The 17134-nt window shown below is 39.5% G+C and overlaps 1 protein-coding gene across 1 annotated transcript in view; it reads right to left on the bottom strand.

Moving 5' to 3' along the window:
• Nucleotides 1–17134, bottom strand: part of RYR3 (ryanodine receptor 3) — a 479789-nt gene that overhangs the window by 261691 nt on the left and 200964 nt on the right. The window contains exons 4-8 of the mRNA XM_033107698.1: nt 16550–16624; nt 14205–14283; nt 7946–8058; nt 6547–6646; nt 3222–3315 (exon numbers count right to left, since the gene is read on the bottom strand). Of these exons, the coding sequence (XP_032963589.1) occupies nt 3222–3315; nt 6547–6646; nt 7946–8058; nt 14205–14283; nt 16550–16624 (461 nt within the window). The remainder of the gene's footprint in view (nt 1–3221; nt 3316–6546; nt 6647–7945; nt 8059–14204; nt 14284–16549; nt 16625–17134) is intronic.

The following is a 17134-nucleotide window of genomic DNA, read 5'->3' as shown; positions in this document are numbered from 1 at the left end:
ATGGGCTTGGGAGTAAGGCAGACTTGAGTTTGAATCTGTTAGCTGTGTGATCTTGGTCAAGTCCCTTAAATTCTCTGTGCCTCAGTTTCCTCATCTGTAAAGTCCATCTAATCAGGGTACGTGAATCACAAAATAGCTGTGAGAATTCAATGTGTTTTTAAAAAGTAATTAACGATCACAAAGATGCACCCAGATGTACAAAATACTATGTAGCATATATTAATCCAAATTTTGTTTAAATACAGATGCTTGTAAACATGCATAGAAAAATACATTGAATGGCACAGAAATACAATGAAAAACCATAATAATAGCAGTTATCTCTGGGTGGTGGGATTATAGAAGACATTCTAAATATTTTCAAATGTTCACATTATTGGGAACTATGTAGTAAATATTAGGAAAGAAATCCCACATTGCTTTAGAGCTCACACACCCAAGGTGTCTCTGTGCCAGGCCCAGAATAGTAATGATACTGCACTAACCTCCTAGCGATGCAGAAAAATGTGCTGAGATTTTCACTAATGCTTCTCGCTCCTCAGTGAGGGCTGGAGAGACCTCTAGGGTGGAGAGGCTCACCCTAAGTGGTAGGATTAGAGAACTCTCTCCCTCTGATATCTGAAGAATTCTGGAAGGTTAGTCCTTCCCACTTAGGAAATGCAGTGGTTTGCTCTGTGCATTCTCACAAGGTTACAGAAGTTGAAACAACCTGTTCCCGTTCTCTCAAATCATCACCCTAGGAGAACAGTCAAGTGGGTGGTGAGCTGAGGCACTTTTGAAAGGCTGGCTGACAGCTTAGCCTTGACTTCAATAGGCTAAGTGACTTATCCCCGGGTGCTTGACAAGCTGGAGGCAGAGCCGAGGTTCAGAGCTCAGAATGCCAGGTTATTGACTTTGGGTTTGCACCCTAGACAGTCAGCTTTTCTATCTAGCATCACTGCTCTCAGGCTTTAGAAGGACTAGCAATGATTTCTTCCTGAAAGTCGGCCCCATTACAGTGGAATCATTTGCATGGGCTATTCTAGTGTGTTCTCTATTTCCAATTCCTTTGTCCTCTCCCGGATTTCAGTATTCCTGGCCATCCTTTCCAGTTCTGAGGATTTACCTGATGACACAAGACAGTGATAAGCCTTATCATTCACCTTATCTAGACATCAAATAACGCTAAGGCACCCTGCTTTAAGAGACCAATTGACACAAAAATTCAAGTTCCGGTATAATGAATAGCTGCTTATTCACCCCTTCATGATGCTTTACAAAGGAAAGGATGAGACATTCTTATTTTTAACTCTGATTTTCTCCCCCCCCCCAAAAAAAAATACAAATCAGATCTCATGGGATCCTCCTCAGCTAAGGGAAGACCACCTTCATTCTTATTTCAATGATGGCATGCAAGCCTGCTTCATGGTACCCATTTTGGGAATTGCTTTCTATCTGTTTCACTCTCGCCAGTACCTCTGTTCAAATAATTGTCCAGCATTTCCTTTTAGTCAGGATCTTGTTGAACCCCTCAACAGGAATGCCCACCAAACGACAAGCCTCTCCAAGCAGTATAGTTTCTCCCAGGCTGCTTCTAATATGACTCTAAATTTAATGACAGGTGTGGGTGGGTGGGGATGGGGTGGTGTAAAAGCCCTACACAAGGTTAGTATTTCATTTTCTCCAAATTCCTGTCCTTAAAAGAAGAACAGGAATGGGAAGAAGGAATTAGTGAGTTTTGACGTGTTCCATCTTATATGTAGAGAACTCTGCCAAAGTCACTCCTAAAAAACTCAATTCTTTATCCCCCTGCAAACTTTCCCCTGACACCGAATAAGACACTAAACAGGAAGTATGTAGTAGGCTTTTGCATATTTTCACTGTTAGAAAAAGAAAAAGAAAATCACAACTGAATAGGATCACATAGCATTATTTAGAGTAAGGAATCCTTAATTCTACGGGAAGCCAGGTTTTCCTAACTTCCCTAGTCAGAGATAACAGTCAACCATTGGACCAGTGCCAGGGAGGCAGTGAGTGAAGTAATCAGGCACTTGCCATAGGTCTGTTCTTTGTGTCCTAGACACTGCTCTGTGTCACATCTCGTTCCCATGAAGGATATTTAGAGGACAGAACAAGTGGGAAAAGACTCAGAATAAGGGATACATATTGCCAATGGATAGTTTCTCAGATGTGCAATTATTTGTTCAAGCTCATTGTTCCTGGGAGTCCTTCAGTACATCAAATAAGGAACCAGCCCTGGATGGAGAAGCAGCAGCTCTGGCTTTTAGGCTCCCATCTGAAATCAGCCAGTGTGCAATCTGGGTAGAAGCCTGACTTAGATTTTCTAAATTGTGTGGATGTGGTCCCATGTTTCTGATATAGTAGAAGAAACCATTATACAGGGTTCTCATAGGCATGGCACAAAGACAATGTATCACCTCCAGGAAACCAGACTCACTGTTGTCCCAAATTCAGTCTAATTTCGATCTAAGATTTTTACAAATGTATATAAGATTTCTATCGTTGTAAGGGCCAAGCTTTTTTATGCTCTGTTCCTTTGATGATAGACAGAATACGAAAGCACGCTTCAGTATTAATTTAAGACTTGTATTAATGTCTTCCATCTTCTGTTTTTGAATTTCTGAAAAACATTCACTGAGGGGTCAACTAGAGGACCAAAGAAAGCAGCACCCTCTAAATGTTGCCCTTGGCACTATCCCCTGTGCTAAATCCAGCTCCAGTTGGATACTGACATTGGGCTTCTCCAGTCCTATTTGGTAACAAGCAAAAGAAAATCAGCAGACTCCACCTTCACTACTAAGCACATGAAAGGGGAATAATAGAGGGGATTTGCCGGTGAAGAGCCTGGTGGATAATTTGTGTAAGTGCACAGACCTACTACAATGATTAGCTTGATTTCCATCACCAAAATGGTGCTTCAGTCTACAATTAATGCTACCTGAAACTCCTCAGACACAGGAGCAACCAAAGAAAATGAAGAGATTTGGAGAGAATTACAGACCCGCTTGCTGAAGAAGCAGCACGTGTATATAGAGATTCCTCTGAGCCAACTCTAGAGTCCTGCCATTCCTGTTTATAAACTGCAACCCATGGCTGGAGTGGGGTTTGCCAGTGGCCACCACTTACAGAATTCATCCGTGGCCACCTCCAAATGCAAACTCTTTTGTCTGTATCACCTGAGACTGGAGATATGTAGGAGGAGGAAGAAGCTATTGGCTTACCTGTACTGGGAATCATTCTGGTCTGTAGATGGTATCGTCAAACACTCATCGTGACCATGGAAAAGACGTACTACATGCCCACCAAGTAGGTATCCTATAAGAGAATTAGATTCTACCATGAACTGATGGCATGGTTAATAAAGAGAATACCATGTTTAAAAGGGAAAATTCGTGCAGGTATGAGTCAATTATGAAAAACACCAAGAGAGAAGGCATTTGGGAAATTATAGATTCCATGAATTCAGGCCTCAGGCAGAAAAGACAAGAATGTCAAAATAATTCTAACATTGAAAGTTAAAAAGAGTTTCAGAAATGAGCAAGTCCAACATCAAAAGATAAGGTGAAAATAGTGTCAATTCATATCATTAAAAACCAAAAGTAAAATTAAGTTGCTACTGCATGGAGTTTCCTCAAAAAATTAAACATGGAACTACCTTATGATCCAGCAATTCCACTTCTGAGTATTTATCCGAAGAAATTCAAAACTCTAATTCAAAAAGATATGTGTACCCCTGTGTTCACTGCAGAGTTATTTACAACAACCAAGATATGGAAACAACCTAAGTATCCATCAATGATTGGATAAAGATGTGGTACATTTATACCATGGAGTATTAGTCTGCCATAAAAAAAAAACAACAACAACAACAACAAAATCTTACCATTTGCAACAGCATGGATGAACCTAGAGGATATTATGCTAAGTCAAATAAGTCAAAGACAAATACCATATAATCCCTCTTATATGTGATGTGGAATCTAAAGAACAAAATAAACAAAGAAAACAGAAACAGACTCATAGATACTGATGGTTGCCAGATGGCAGGGGTTCTGGGAGGCTGAGTGGAAAAAAAAAGAAGATAAGGATTTTCCAAATGCTTATGATGTAAATACATCTGACACCAGATTCCTAGATAAGTTCTTACAATCTCACTGTGTATACTTTGTGGCAAAATCCAAATCAGATTGCAATCATGCAAAGAAAGAAGGTGCTGGGAAGGGGGCTAGCAAACTGTTATTAAGAGTTGTCTTAGGAGAAGCTAGCTTTCAAATGCATTTGACAAACACAGATCAAACCTGGGCACTATTCCTACAGCATTAAGGGAAAGGCAGAAAGACATTCCAGTATTCCTAAGTGGACAAACATAGATGTCATTATCGGTAAGCTCTTGGCTTTTAGAATAAGGAAAGGAATCTCAATAGCCATAGAGTACAAAGATAGATAGGAAACAATGAGATTCCAGGACATGATGACCAATTAAGTTGTCATAAACTCTGAGCCTTAATTCAAAGAGCATAGTAGCAGGATAGGGACCCCAGTCTGAGCTTCACCTTGCACAAAAAAATGGTGTTGTTTTTTTTTTATCCCATTAAATTAAAAAAAATTCTCTGGGCTATTCTTTTCTCCGGGAACATGTGGACTTAATATGCTCAATGTCTGTATTAAGATTTTTTTTTTTAATCACATAATTAGATCACTTTAGGGGTTGTCAAACTATTTCAGGTGTTGGTTGAAAACAATAGGAATGAGAAGTCATGCCAGGGAAGAAAAGGGTGTTATCAGTGTATCTTGTACAGGGACAGTCTGATATGCCCTAGTTCATTTATTTTTTCATCCAGGTAAGGCAAGTTTTTCTTAAACTTCCCCCAAATATTCAGACGTCTTTTTCCAATTTCCCTCTCACTGTACTAATATTTCCAGTTGCATCCTGTTTTTTTTTTTTTTCCATTCAAGTAATTCATGACATACTGTAGGGGAATTCTTAACAGCCAATTTATTTAGAAAATTGAAACCCTCCACGATCCTGCTCTTGATTAAACTCTCTATCATCTCATGATGGTAAGGTCACGCCCCAGTTGAAGTTCATCACTTACAGCGCTCAGGCTCTTCCAATCAATATTCTGCTCACACAGAGAAAACTACCAAGTGCTGGTGCATCACAACGTTTCTTCATTGAAATATATCAGGGCAAGAGTCAGGGAAGAAGGGTCACAGTGAGGATCACTTACGCTCTCCGGGGCTAAAGTGGGTTTCTCGCCAGTGGATGCTGAAAGGCCATTGCCGACAGGCTCATGACTCAAGTGATGAGCTACCCGGGTTATATTACAAGGGCACTCAACACTTCCATAAGGATCTTTCTGACCTAATTTGCAAACACTTCTTAATGAATCTCCACCAGCCCTCTGTTGGGATTGGGAAATAATTTTATTCCTACAGTGACAATGAAAAATTTAACATGGAAAAGATTCAGTTATAATTTCCTCGGGAAGGATGTAAACCCAGATTTAATTTCTCATAGAAAGGGAATGATGGACAGTAGACATCATTAGGTAGTAACCTACCTAATGATTGAAGGTTAATTTTGTCATCAAAGTAGAGGCCTAAACATATCCTGCCCTTTTAAAGCCTTTCACGAATTGCCAAAAGCCGTAAAAAATCTGTTGTTTCCTGATTATTCAGTTTACTTATGATGCCTTCTGAAACTGGGGATCACCTTGACACTCTCAGTTTGCCATTTCCAAACATCATATCACAGGATGGCTCTCCCAGTTTGAAACCACTAGGCTCGGGATTAAAAATAGTCTTACGCCCTGTGATATGAGTATTTAAAAATGTTTTTGATCCTCCTACAAAGTGCTAGAATGTAATGCAGTGACCCACAGGTCACTGACATTTGATTATTCTGCTTAGTTGTGATCGTACCCCTGAGTAAGCTAAGGCGAGTATATTTATTACATAACTTGAAAGGTGCACTGACTTTGCCGGGCTCCAAGAAATAGGATATGTCAAACACAGTTTGATGATCTTACTTCAAGGGAAAAATAAAATACTAAGAATATTTCACTTACTATTTTTAAGTGGTTTTCTATAAGTAGAAACAAATGGCAAAATGCACTTTAGTATAGAGAAAGTCCTTCTCCCTCCTGTATGGAGAGATACATTGGGGAGAAATATTAACAATATCACCTTTTTGGCAAATAATCTCCTCTAAAATGGAAGTTGCTGTACCCTTATTACCAGTAACCATAAATAAAAATGAAAAGTCAGTGGGTGAGGCAAAATGCATATTCCAGGTCTAAATGCATGTAGTGCTAAAGTAATAGTGAGCACTAAAGGATTAAAAGTAATTCCAGGAACGCTCATGTAATCAGAAACCAGGACAGAAAATAATGCATACCAACATCAGAGAAAGGATGAACTAAAATCATGCTAACCGTGTATCAAGACATGCAGGTGGGAGGTGGGAAGCAGCGGAACATGTCAAGGTACACAGCACACGACAGACTGGCAGGCTGAGGGCTGCATGCATATAAAACAGCACACCTTCTTCGACGCCACTTCCTGAGCACGTAGGATGTACGTTCCAGAGTGTTTGCATAAAGGAGGCATCCACTTGTATGTTAGCATTTGATACTGAGAGATGCTGTGGCAGAAACAGAAATAAGACAGCCTTTCCATCACTTGGCCGGTTCTGACGGAAGCAGCTCACCTAGAACTTCGAGGACTGAATTAAACAGCCGTACTGTCATCTGGCTCTTTTCACATAGCTGTGGGAGATTTCTCCACCCAATCTAATAGCGGCTTCAATGGGGCACACTTTATTCAGGGAAGCTACAGAGGTGACAGACAAATGTTGACTTCATCTTTTCAGGTGGATCTCTGATTCAACAGGAAGTTATGAAATGTCTATCCTTGGTAGGAGAAGGGAACTCACAAGTGGGAAAAATTACTCCAGCCTTCGGCCTAGGCAATGTTAAATCTGTCAACAGGATTGGTGCTAAGAAGCTGAAAAACTTAGCCCTGACAGTTCTGATCTTCAGGCATTACACACACACACACACACACACACACACACACACACACACCAGCCAAAGGCTTGGTGTCAGTAATGCTTGCATAGCTACTCATTCATCCCCAGGTACAAAATCTCACCTGCATCTTCCCACCACTACCGTGTTTCCTGACAATAAGACCGGGTCTTATATTAATTTTTGCTCCGGAAGATGCATTAGGGTTTATATCCAGGGGATGTCATCCTGAAAAACCATGCTAGGGTTTATTTTCAGGTTAGATCTTATTTTCAGGGAAACATGGTACGACATGCCACATGCTGAAACATTTAAAATATTCTATCTCCTATGTAAGTTTATTTTCCTATATGCCATTCTTTCGGGCTTGTTCCTCACTGGACAAGAGCTAAACAATGTGATGAATTCACAGTAGTGGTAGCTAATGTGTAAATAGTTGGCTTTCTCTGGAAGAACCTAGGGCATTTTAGGAGAGTTTGCTGGGCATACCGTGTTTCTCTGAAAATAAGACCTAGCCAGACAATCGGCTCTAATGCGTCTTTTGGAGTAAAAATTAATATAAGACCCAGTATTATACTATATTATATTATATTATATTATATTATATTATATTATATTATACCCGGTCTTATAGTAAAATAAGACTGGGCCTTATATTAATTTTTGCTCTAAAAGATGCATTAGAACTAATTGTCCGGCTTGGTCTTATTTTCGGGGAAACATGGTAGTACCTTAATCTGAAAGGGTAACTCACAGTTAAATTCCAGGCCCCATGACCACCTGGCAGGGTAAAAGATTTAATCACTGCTTAAGGACACTGTCCTATGCATCCTGTGTGACTGTCAGCCTTGGCCAACCACTCCTAATGGGAAGTATTTTGAAAATGAAAGACGCCTGTGTTAGGAGATACTTACAAGGTATCTTTCAGAGGATACACTGACGAGGATGAGGTCATCTCCAATTCGAACTTTTTCTCCCTCAGACCGCTGTTTGGAAGCAGGATGTATGGTCCACCAACAGGCTTCTCCTACATAAAATCTCCTTGAGTTAGTCCTTGCTCCATAGAAGCCAGTGTCCCTTATTCACCTTCCTTCTGATGAGAATCTCTCTCTCTCTCTCTCTCTCTCTCTCTCTCTCTCTCTCTCTCTCTCTCTCTCTCTCTCTCTCTCTCTCTCTCTCTCTCTCCCTCTCACACATGTGCAAACGTCCACACATACTCTAGACCTCAATTTCTATTTAACTATAAGAATCCTAGTTAGCTCCACATCTGCTCTTGCCTCTGTGTATTATTTTCACTTTCTCTCGAGACAGAAAGACAATATTGGGAAAGACTATTGGAGGCGGCAAAATATAGAAACCTTTGAGTATTTTTAATACATATAGAAAAAATGTTTTCTTCACAGAAACAAATCTTTAAGAATTGACTTCACTGGTTGACTGACTACTTATAGACTTTTATCTTTGCCTCCAACCCCATGAAATTCTACTAAAACACCAGTACTTCTACTAAAAATAATCAGAGATTTTTCACAAGGCCTAAATCCACAAAGACTAAGACAGCAGGTGTGAAGTTGACAGTAATGAAGTGAACTTGACATCTTGGAAAAAGGAAAGCAGATAGGTGCTTTTAGCAAAGAAAGAGCTAAAACTCAAGGCTTTGGGTAAGAGAATGGAGGAGAAGCTACTCTCAAGAAATCAGGCCATTCCTGCTGCATATTTCCTGTAAAGTCTTTGGAACTGGAGCTAACAGTTACTTGTGATGGTAACAGTAGAGGATGGGGTTGAAAACAGGAGGACTGGCTGACAGTTTTAAAGGAACATTTAGCTTTCTGCATCCTTTTCTCTGTCTTGTATCATCAGACAGGCAACTCTTCCTCTTCCATCCTACAGAAGATTAGAAGTTAAATCCATGGACTTTAACCATCAGAGGTCTGGTTTTGGAAACACCAGGCACTGTCAAACAAGGAAGGAAAGAGTATTGCTGAAAATAGACAATACCTAATATTCAACATCCTGATTTGTAAAACCCAAGCTCCCTTTTCTTTGCCTCCTTCCCTCAGCTTCCAGAATGCCAGCTGCGATACTGAACCTCCCTCCTCGCTCCCCACCTAGTTTGAGGATTACTCTTTAGGGAAGCCAAATACCCAAGTTAAAAGGTACTGCTGTTTGGGTGTCTCCAGTAAAATGCTTAGGTCTCTGCCAGATTACCTGAAAGTGAGGTTTAACACATAGGCAAGCCATAGCCACACACACAGCGCGTCTAGCCTTGATCTAAACCTGAATGAAGACAAAGGATCACCTGACATCTGAAGAAAGTCTAACATAAATAACAGGAACAAAACAAAAACAGGAGGAAGGGCCTTTGAGAAAACAAAGATTACAGATCCAAAGGAAAAATTTTAAGAGATCATAATTCATCATCTCAGAGATAAGAAAAAGTTACAGTTATGAGGCAGCTGTAAAAGTATCCATGAAAGATTCCTTTGGAGAAAAAGAAAAACTCTTTGATCCTGAAAAAGAGAGAAAGAAAAGAGAGTTATAGCATCAAGTTGAAAAATTTCCCAAAAAAGAAAAAAAAAAAAAAACCAGTTTAGAAATAGAAGCAAAAAGAAAATTAGAAAACCAATCTAGAGACTTTCCTGGAAGCAAGAACAGAAAAAGGGAGGAAATTAACAAAGAAATAATATTAAAGTTTTCCCAATGCTGAAAGACAAGCATTTTCTGATTGAAAAGCCCTACAGAGTGCCCAGCACAGTGGAGAAGAGAGATTCACGCCAGGCTCCATTCCCGTGAGACTTAGAACAGAAAGGATCCATGTCCAGACGTACCACTGTGGAATTACAGACATCGGGGAAAAACAGATCTAAGTAGCTCTCAGAAAAATATAAAAAGGTCACACACAAAGGATCGGGAATCAGAGTACAGATATCTCAACAGCCAAACCATAAGCTAGGAGAAAATAGAAGAGGAGAAAATAAAAGAAAATCTTAGGCTTGCTGAGAAAAAAATTATTTTCGAATGTAGAATACTATGACTTAATTGTGAAGATGGAATTAAGAAACTTTCCCATAAATCCTTTCTGTAAAAGCTACTGAAGTGAGGTGTAAAACCAAGAAGGGAGAAAAACATGAGCTCTAGGAAACATGGAATCTAGGAAAGCGGCAAAGGGAATTTCTTGGATGATGGTGGATGTTTCTGAGAAGATGAAACTGCTAGAACAGCTAATGTGATTGAATCTAATCAGGGGAAAGTTTCAGAGTTTAGAAATGAATAAATGTTTAGGTCACAGAAAATAAAACAAATAAGGCAATTATTAACTACTGGAAAACTCAAAAGTAATACAGCAAAGTGAACTGATCATCGTATTTCATGAGTCTCATTTGCAAATAAAAGTCATAGTTATACCAATGTAAGTAGTTAATATTGATTTGGTAGTTACATAAAGTATAGATGTAAATATATTGGGAGGGTGGAAAGAGAAGACAGGGAAGAGTGGGGACCATAAGCACTAAATTTTTATTATTCACTTAGGACCAGCAATAGATAATACCTAATATGAAAAGAATAACTAAAGACCAGTACACTATATTATTCATAAACAAGTGGCAAACAATACTAGAGCAGCTGACAGTAGCTGCCCCAGAGAGAGGCAGCCATCTAGAACAGCGAAGGGCAGGGCAGGAGACTGATCTTTTCAAGAAGCCTAGGAACACTATTTCTTTAAACTATGTACAGGCATTATTTTGACTAAATACTGATGATTGTTTTGCTTAAATTTTGATTAAATTAAAATTTTCATGACAAGACATCTGAAGGGGGAAAATGTATTTAAATGCATTATGTACTCTGGGCCACCCAGGCATTTGGGATAAAGTGGGTCCTAAAGAGGCACACGGGGAAGAGTCTACTTGTTCTCCTGCCCTCTCCTGGGTACAGCACTGTTACCAGAATCAACAGAACATGGACCTGTTGATGACTTTAAAACACATAATAGCACTATCAGTGTTTTTATTTTTTCATATTTCTTTCCTCCTAAATCTAATTCTAAAGCTATGTCTGCATGCTAAAAGCGACACCACCACAAAATACCTTTAAAGGGAGAAAAGAAAGAACTCAGTAACCAAAATCAAGGCAAAATGACCACCAGTTCTGTTAAGTAAGTCAAACCATTTATTACCAACTATGCAGGGGGAATACCAGAATTGTTCAAGAAACTGCCTCCAAACTTCTCACATTCTCCTGAGATTCAACTCAGCTATTGAGCATTTCACTTGTTTTCAACTCAGAAAGTAGTTTCTGACCTAAGCGTGCACTGATAGAATGACCTGGTAGGAAAACAGAATGCGACTCCGTTGGCTTCTGAGTGAATCTCCTGAAGTAAGAAGACCCATTCCAGGCAATACTGAAACGTATCTGAGCTATACATGCATTCTCCTTCTCCATCACAAATACCAAGTTAGCCTTCTTTAAGGAGAATATGAAATGGGTTAGGGGTGAGGGAGGTAAAATACATTATGTTAGGCTTCAGCTTTTCATGAACACCTGGTCAACTCTTGCTACCTTTCTTCTGCCAGAGTCAGCTTCTGATCAGCGAAGTTGAACTTGGGTTGGTTCATGTGTTTCTCTAGTCTGTCAGCAGAATTCATACCAAATGTGATTTTCAGGTATTTAGAAAAGAGTGCTGGAAAGAGTAACATTCTCTGCTGTAATTTTCCCTCTGTTTTTACTGGAGGCTCTAATATTTAAATGAAACATATTTCCTGAACGCATGACTAGAAAGTGGTATTTCTCAATTTCTCCCCAACTCTCAAAAAGTCTAAAGTCATGTTATTGATGCAAATAGAATGACCACATATGACTTTTCTGATTATGTGCTCCAAGACTGACAGCTGGTTTATATTTAGAGGCTAATTTACAGAGAGTATGGTACTTCACTCATTTCGTAATTTTCAGAAAAGGTTGACAACAACTTAAAGTGATATTTTAAGAATAACGCTTTAGCTGAAAACAAAGCAACCTCAAATCAAATTCAAATGTAATTTTATTGTAGGAGAAAAAAAACATAGTGGGCAGAGGCAGATCTGCCTTTGTACAAAGAAGGGGAGGAGAGAAAGGGTTTCTCCTCAGGCATTCTCAGACACCACTGCACATGCTGCAGAAACAGCAGGTGCATATGGTTTAAACTGCAGAGTTCTTTCTCTACATCCTCTGTAAAATCAGCCAACGTGGATCATTCCCGTATGAACTGACACAGTTTTAGAACATCCACATGGACTTCTGTCCTTGTATGGCTATCCAACAATGAAATCTCCTCCTATTCTGGGGAAAATGTTAAGACATTAAAGACTGCATCCAAGTTAGACTCTTCCTGCAGTAAGACCTGGGCTGTTTTCTCTTCCCTGCGCTCACTTTGCTCCTGCCCCCTTTCCAAGCCTGGGGCTTCAGCTTTAGCGCAGGTCCACCCAACATCCTGCCAGTAAATGATCATTTGGCTTGAGGTAACCTGAATAAGTTTCTGCTGTGTGCCACCAAGAAACCTGATCAATGCATACATAGCCCAACCTCTAAATTGAGTGGAGATTCCATATGTAATGCCCTTGACAGATGGTCAGATTGCCCATGAATATTTCTAGGCACGGGGAGCACCCTATATCCTAAGGCCACCTGTTCCTCTGCTGGATAACTGCAGATATGACAAAGTGGTTTCCTTCACTGAGGTGAAATGTTTATGTCCTTTCAACTTCTATTCACTGATCCAATGGTCCTTGGAATAACCAACAGCAAATCGGTCCCTTCTTTGATACTGTAACTATAAATAGAACTATATATGAATATAACTATTTATAGAACTGTAGTTATCTTGAGTGTCAATATTTTTGACTACACTAAAAAAAAGTATATGACATATAGTACTGGTGGTAAAAGACAACAAATGACATTAAATCATATGTGAGAACTGTATTTTCTTTTTACAAGTATTACTCTTTTAAGCCTTCTAATTCTATCAGAGAAAGTTTTAAGTTTGGAGCGTGTGTATCATTAACACTTTTCTAATATTTGCCAACATCTCTTCAATTATTTAATGAATTATTTCTTTTCATTATATTTACCTTTATGGCAAGTAATACCAGTTTTCCACTTATAGCAATGTTATATGTTCTATCTCTAAAATTTTAAGTATAAAAGTAAGTACATGTAAAGAAAAATATTAAGTAAATGAGAGTAAAGGCAATGCATCGGAAGGGCAAAAACCATGACGGTGGACGTCATCGATGCACACCGGAAACGCTGCTTTAGAAACAGCTGGTTCACTGAGAATAAAATGGGGCTACTCCTCTATATCTCTGAGAAGGTAAAAGGATTAAAAAATACAAATTAGTAACCACAATATTGCCACGGGGATGTGAAAGACAGTTTGGGGAATATAATCAATAATGTGAAGATTTTGTGGGGTATCAGATGGGCACTTGTCTTATTAGGGAGACAACTTCATGTACTGTGTAGGTGTCTGACCACCGTGTTGTACACCTGAAGCTGAATAATATTGAATGTCAACTATAATTAAATATATATATATATGTATATATATATATATATATATATATATATATATATATATATAGTCACAGGATGTGGAGTATAGCTTAAGGAATAGAGTCAGTGGAATTGTAACAGCTATATACGATGTCAGAGGGGTAGTAGATTGGGGGAGGGAGGTTATCACTTTGTGAGGAGTGTAAATGTCTAACTATTACATTGTTTTGTACACCTGAAACTAATTAAAAAAAATAGGTAAAACAAAATGGGATTACTCCTTTGAGCTAGTCACTATGCTTCATTCATGTCAGCACTTATTATGCTATCTTTGTTTTCTTAGCAGTTATGCATGACCATCGGTTCTTATCAGGAATAACTTCTCTACTTACTTTCAAAAACCCTAAAAAAGTGTTTTTCTTTGAGACTGGCAGACTGCGGTTAAAGCATTATGTTCTCTTATTCTTAGTTTCTGTTTCCATCATACATTCTTTATCATTCTCCAAAATTTTTTCAGACCCATTTCTTGACCCTACTGGTTAGTTGGTTTGGAATCCCCAACGAATCACATATTCAGGGTCCTTCTCAAAAGTCCTTCTCCCAAGACCCCACTAAGGAGATCTGGGAATGTTGACTTACCTGAGGCATGTTCCCGTAGACCTACATCAAAGGCAAGTTTATCTGTCTGCGATCTTGATGTAGTCAAACATGTTAGATACTGTGAAACAAGAGCAGAAGCTAGTGAAGTCATACTCTTCTGTCAGTTGTTTGCATCTCACCACTCTTTGGCTTCCAGTTGTCAATGTCAACATTGAGTGACTGGGCCCAGGACTTATCTTGTTCATCATTATAATGGTTTGGAATATACTTTTATAATATACTTAAAACCTCAAAGATGTTCTTACCTGATAACCCAGTGACTTAACTTATGGGGCTGTATGTTATAGAAATAAGTTTGAAATATTAAATATGCTTTAGTTCAAAGATACTCTGAGAAAGTTTTAAATTGGGAACAATATAAATGGAACATAAATTACCAATAATAACGGAAGGATTGATAAACTTCGGTACTTCATTTTATGGAATATTACATTACCTTTAATTGTGTTTATCAAGTGTGTTAGAGCACAGAATACAAAATAGTATGTTTGTGTAGTTAACATGTATGCAAAATTTAAATGCCTAGCAACCAGGCTAAAAGAAAGTACACCAAACTGATAACAGAAGTTTTCTTTGGACAGCGGGGAAGATCCTGATGATTCCTCCATTTCTGTTTATTCTGGTTTTCAAATTTTCTATGAGCTTTAAAACTTCTCAAATAATATGTTTTTTCCAATTATAAAAATACATGTGCATGCAAAACTTAACAATGATTTTTAAAATAGCATAAGAAAGAAGAATAAGAAGAAAACCCCATGGCTTGTTCTCGGTCTCCTCTAGTGAAAGGCACAGCCGCTGACCTTGGAATTATACTGGGAGGCAGATATGCACTTGGAACGTGCTTTCTGGGTTATATTCCTAGTTCTCTGCAGCAGGAAAATGGAGAATCATTGCATTGTACAGAGTCATATCACACAGGCTTTATCCTCAGTGCTGCTCCTAAAAGGAACTAGCCAGTATAGAGTTTAGGTTAACTGTGACGGGAATCTTTGGGGCTGGGGAGGCGTGGGACAGTAAATCTAATGATAAATAATGTAAGCCTTCACATCTCTACCACAGTGTTAGCCTGAGTTTTCAAGGCCAGGAGAAGCGAGCTATCTGAGGCTTTGTTTATTCTATTTTGGTAGAAACAGAGAGACACTAAGGTTTCACTACGCTATGGATAAGCACCAGATTCTGAAAGACAAATGATTGCCTCTCAGTTCTGAGACTGGCAGGGTACAAAGTCTCCCCACGCTAAACGTCCCTCACCATCTCCTCCTCGGATAATCTTCCACTTGGTCATTTTTGTTCTCTGTCCTTTGTCATGAAGGACTACAACAGATGAATGTTCGTGCTGAAAAGGTCAACATCTTACCAGCACTCAGGAGAAGAAATGCTGCAATAAGTAAATTATTTACGAGGCAGCCACGGCTCCCGCTGCCAATATGATAGCTCAGGCTTTGAGATGAACTTTGCAGCACGCTGCAGGTGTCAGTGTGTGAAAACGAAGTCTTGAATGAATGGAACAGTTTTCCACTAGTGCCAGAGAAAGAAGGCAAACCTTCCTTACACTGACAGCGAGTGAGGAGGATACGTGTAGGGAAGTAAACGTTACTAGAAGTTGGCACATATTACAGTTAATTTCAGATCACAGTATTCTCCTTAATTCTCCCTGCCAAAGATCTGCAATACCTGCATTTTACAAATTTATTTAAAACTTGATAAAAGCTTTTCAAGTGACACTGAGTTATCACCATTTGGGTTAATGCTGGTTCTAGATCTCTAATTAGTTATAGCCTGGCTCAGCTTTCTCCTGCCTCTGGATTGACATAATAAAATACCTTCAAATTCTTCCAGGACTGAAAACAACAGGTACCATCCCACTTCCTTTAGCTAGTAAAAGAGGAGACATTTCACACAAAAATCCCATTTGATTGATTTTTGTCTTCTCTCCTGGTTATCCTTGTGTATTCAAGAAACCAGTTATCCCATAGTTTATTTGATCATCAACTCAACAAATCTTTATTGAGCATCTAGTATGTCAAGGTACTGCACTTGGGGGGATTAGGTTTCAAATTAAAAAAAAAAGAGCAAGAGACACGGTCCTTTTCCTCATGGAGTGGGGAAGAGAGTGGTCAGACATGCAAATGCAAACATATCTGCAAATGGAAGTAAGTTATAAGAAGGAAATGCTAAGACAATAATGTGCTCTAATTATTTACATTCCGTATTACTCCCGCTGTTAACTTGACCTAGACACTTGTTGGTTTCCTGTACTTTCTCCCCTCTCCATCTTCCCCCTCCTCCTTGAATGGTGAAAGCCGACACCCGAATGTGCTTACCATTCCGCTGAAAGAGTGCCGTAGGAGAATCGCGTGGCCATACAGCAGGGTCCTGTGGCCACCCCCTTGTGCTGCCTGTGGGAAAGGAGGAGGAAAAATGTCAGGATGGGCTGGGCCAGCTGTGTCTTCTCTGAGAGCCAAGCAGCACAAGAATTCTAGAGGACAAACTACCAAGAAAAGACGCATTGCAAAGCTCCCAAGGAATTCATTCTAAAAGCGAGTGGCCAGCCTGTGGGAGGTGGTACACTCATGACCACAGCCATGCAACGTCCTGGGAGAGAGTGCTGGGAGAGGGCCAGACCTCTTCCCCAAAATGGCCCCTGCCTGGGATCAGCAGAAACCCAGGGCTGTTCTATCAGAGAAGCATGGAAATGAGACAGGTACTGCTTACCTTCCTTTGAAACTTCTCAGGAGCATTCAGAGGAAGAGAGAGAAACAAATGTGTTGTAACTACAGCCTAGCAATGGAAAGGCAGCTGGGGCAGGCATCTGATCACATTCTGCCTTGCAGTCTTTTCCCTTCAAAACTCTGTCTTATGCCTTCTGCCCATTCACTTAAATGGGTCCTATTTATCCAGCTCTCACC

Source organism: Rhinolophus ferrumequinum, chromosome 6, assembly GCF_004115265.2.
Source record: "Rhinolophus ferrumequinum isolate MPI-CBG mRhiFer1 chromosome 6, mRhiFer1_v1.p, whole genome shotgun sequence".
In the NCBI taxonomy this organism is placed as follows: domain Eukaryota; kingdom Metazoa; phylum Chordata; class Mammalia; order Chiroptera; family Rhinolophidae; genus Rhinolophus; species Rhinolophus ferrumequinum.
The sequence above is the reverse complement of the archived record's forward strand: the minus strand, read 5'-3'. Positions and strand labels throughout refer to the sequence as shown.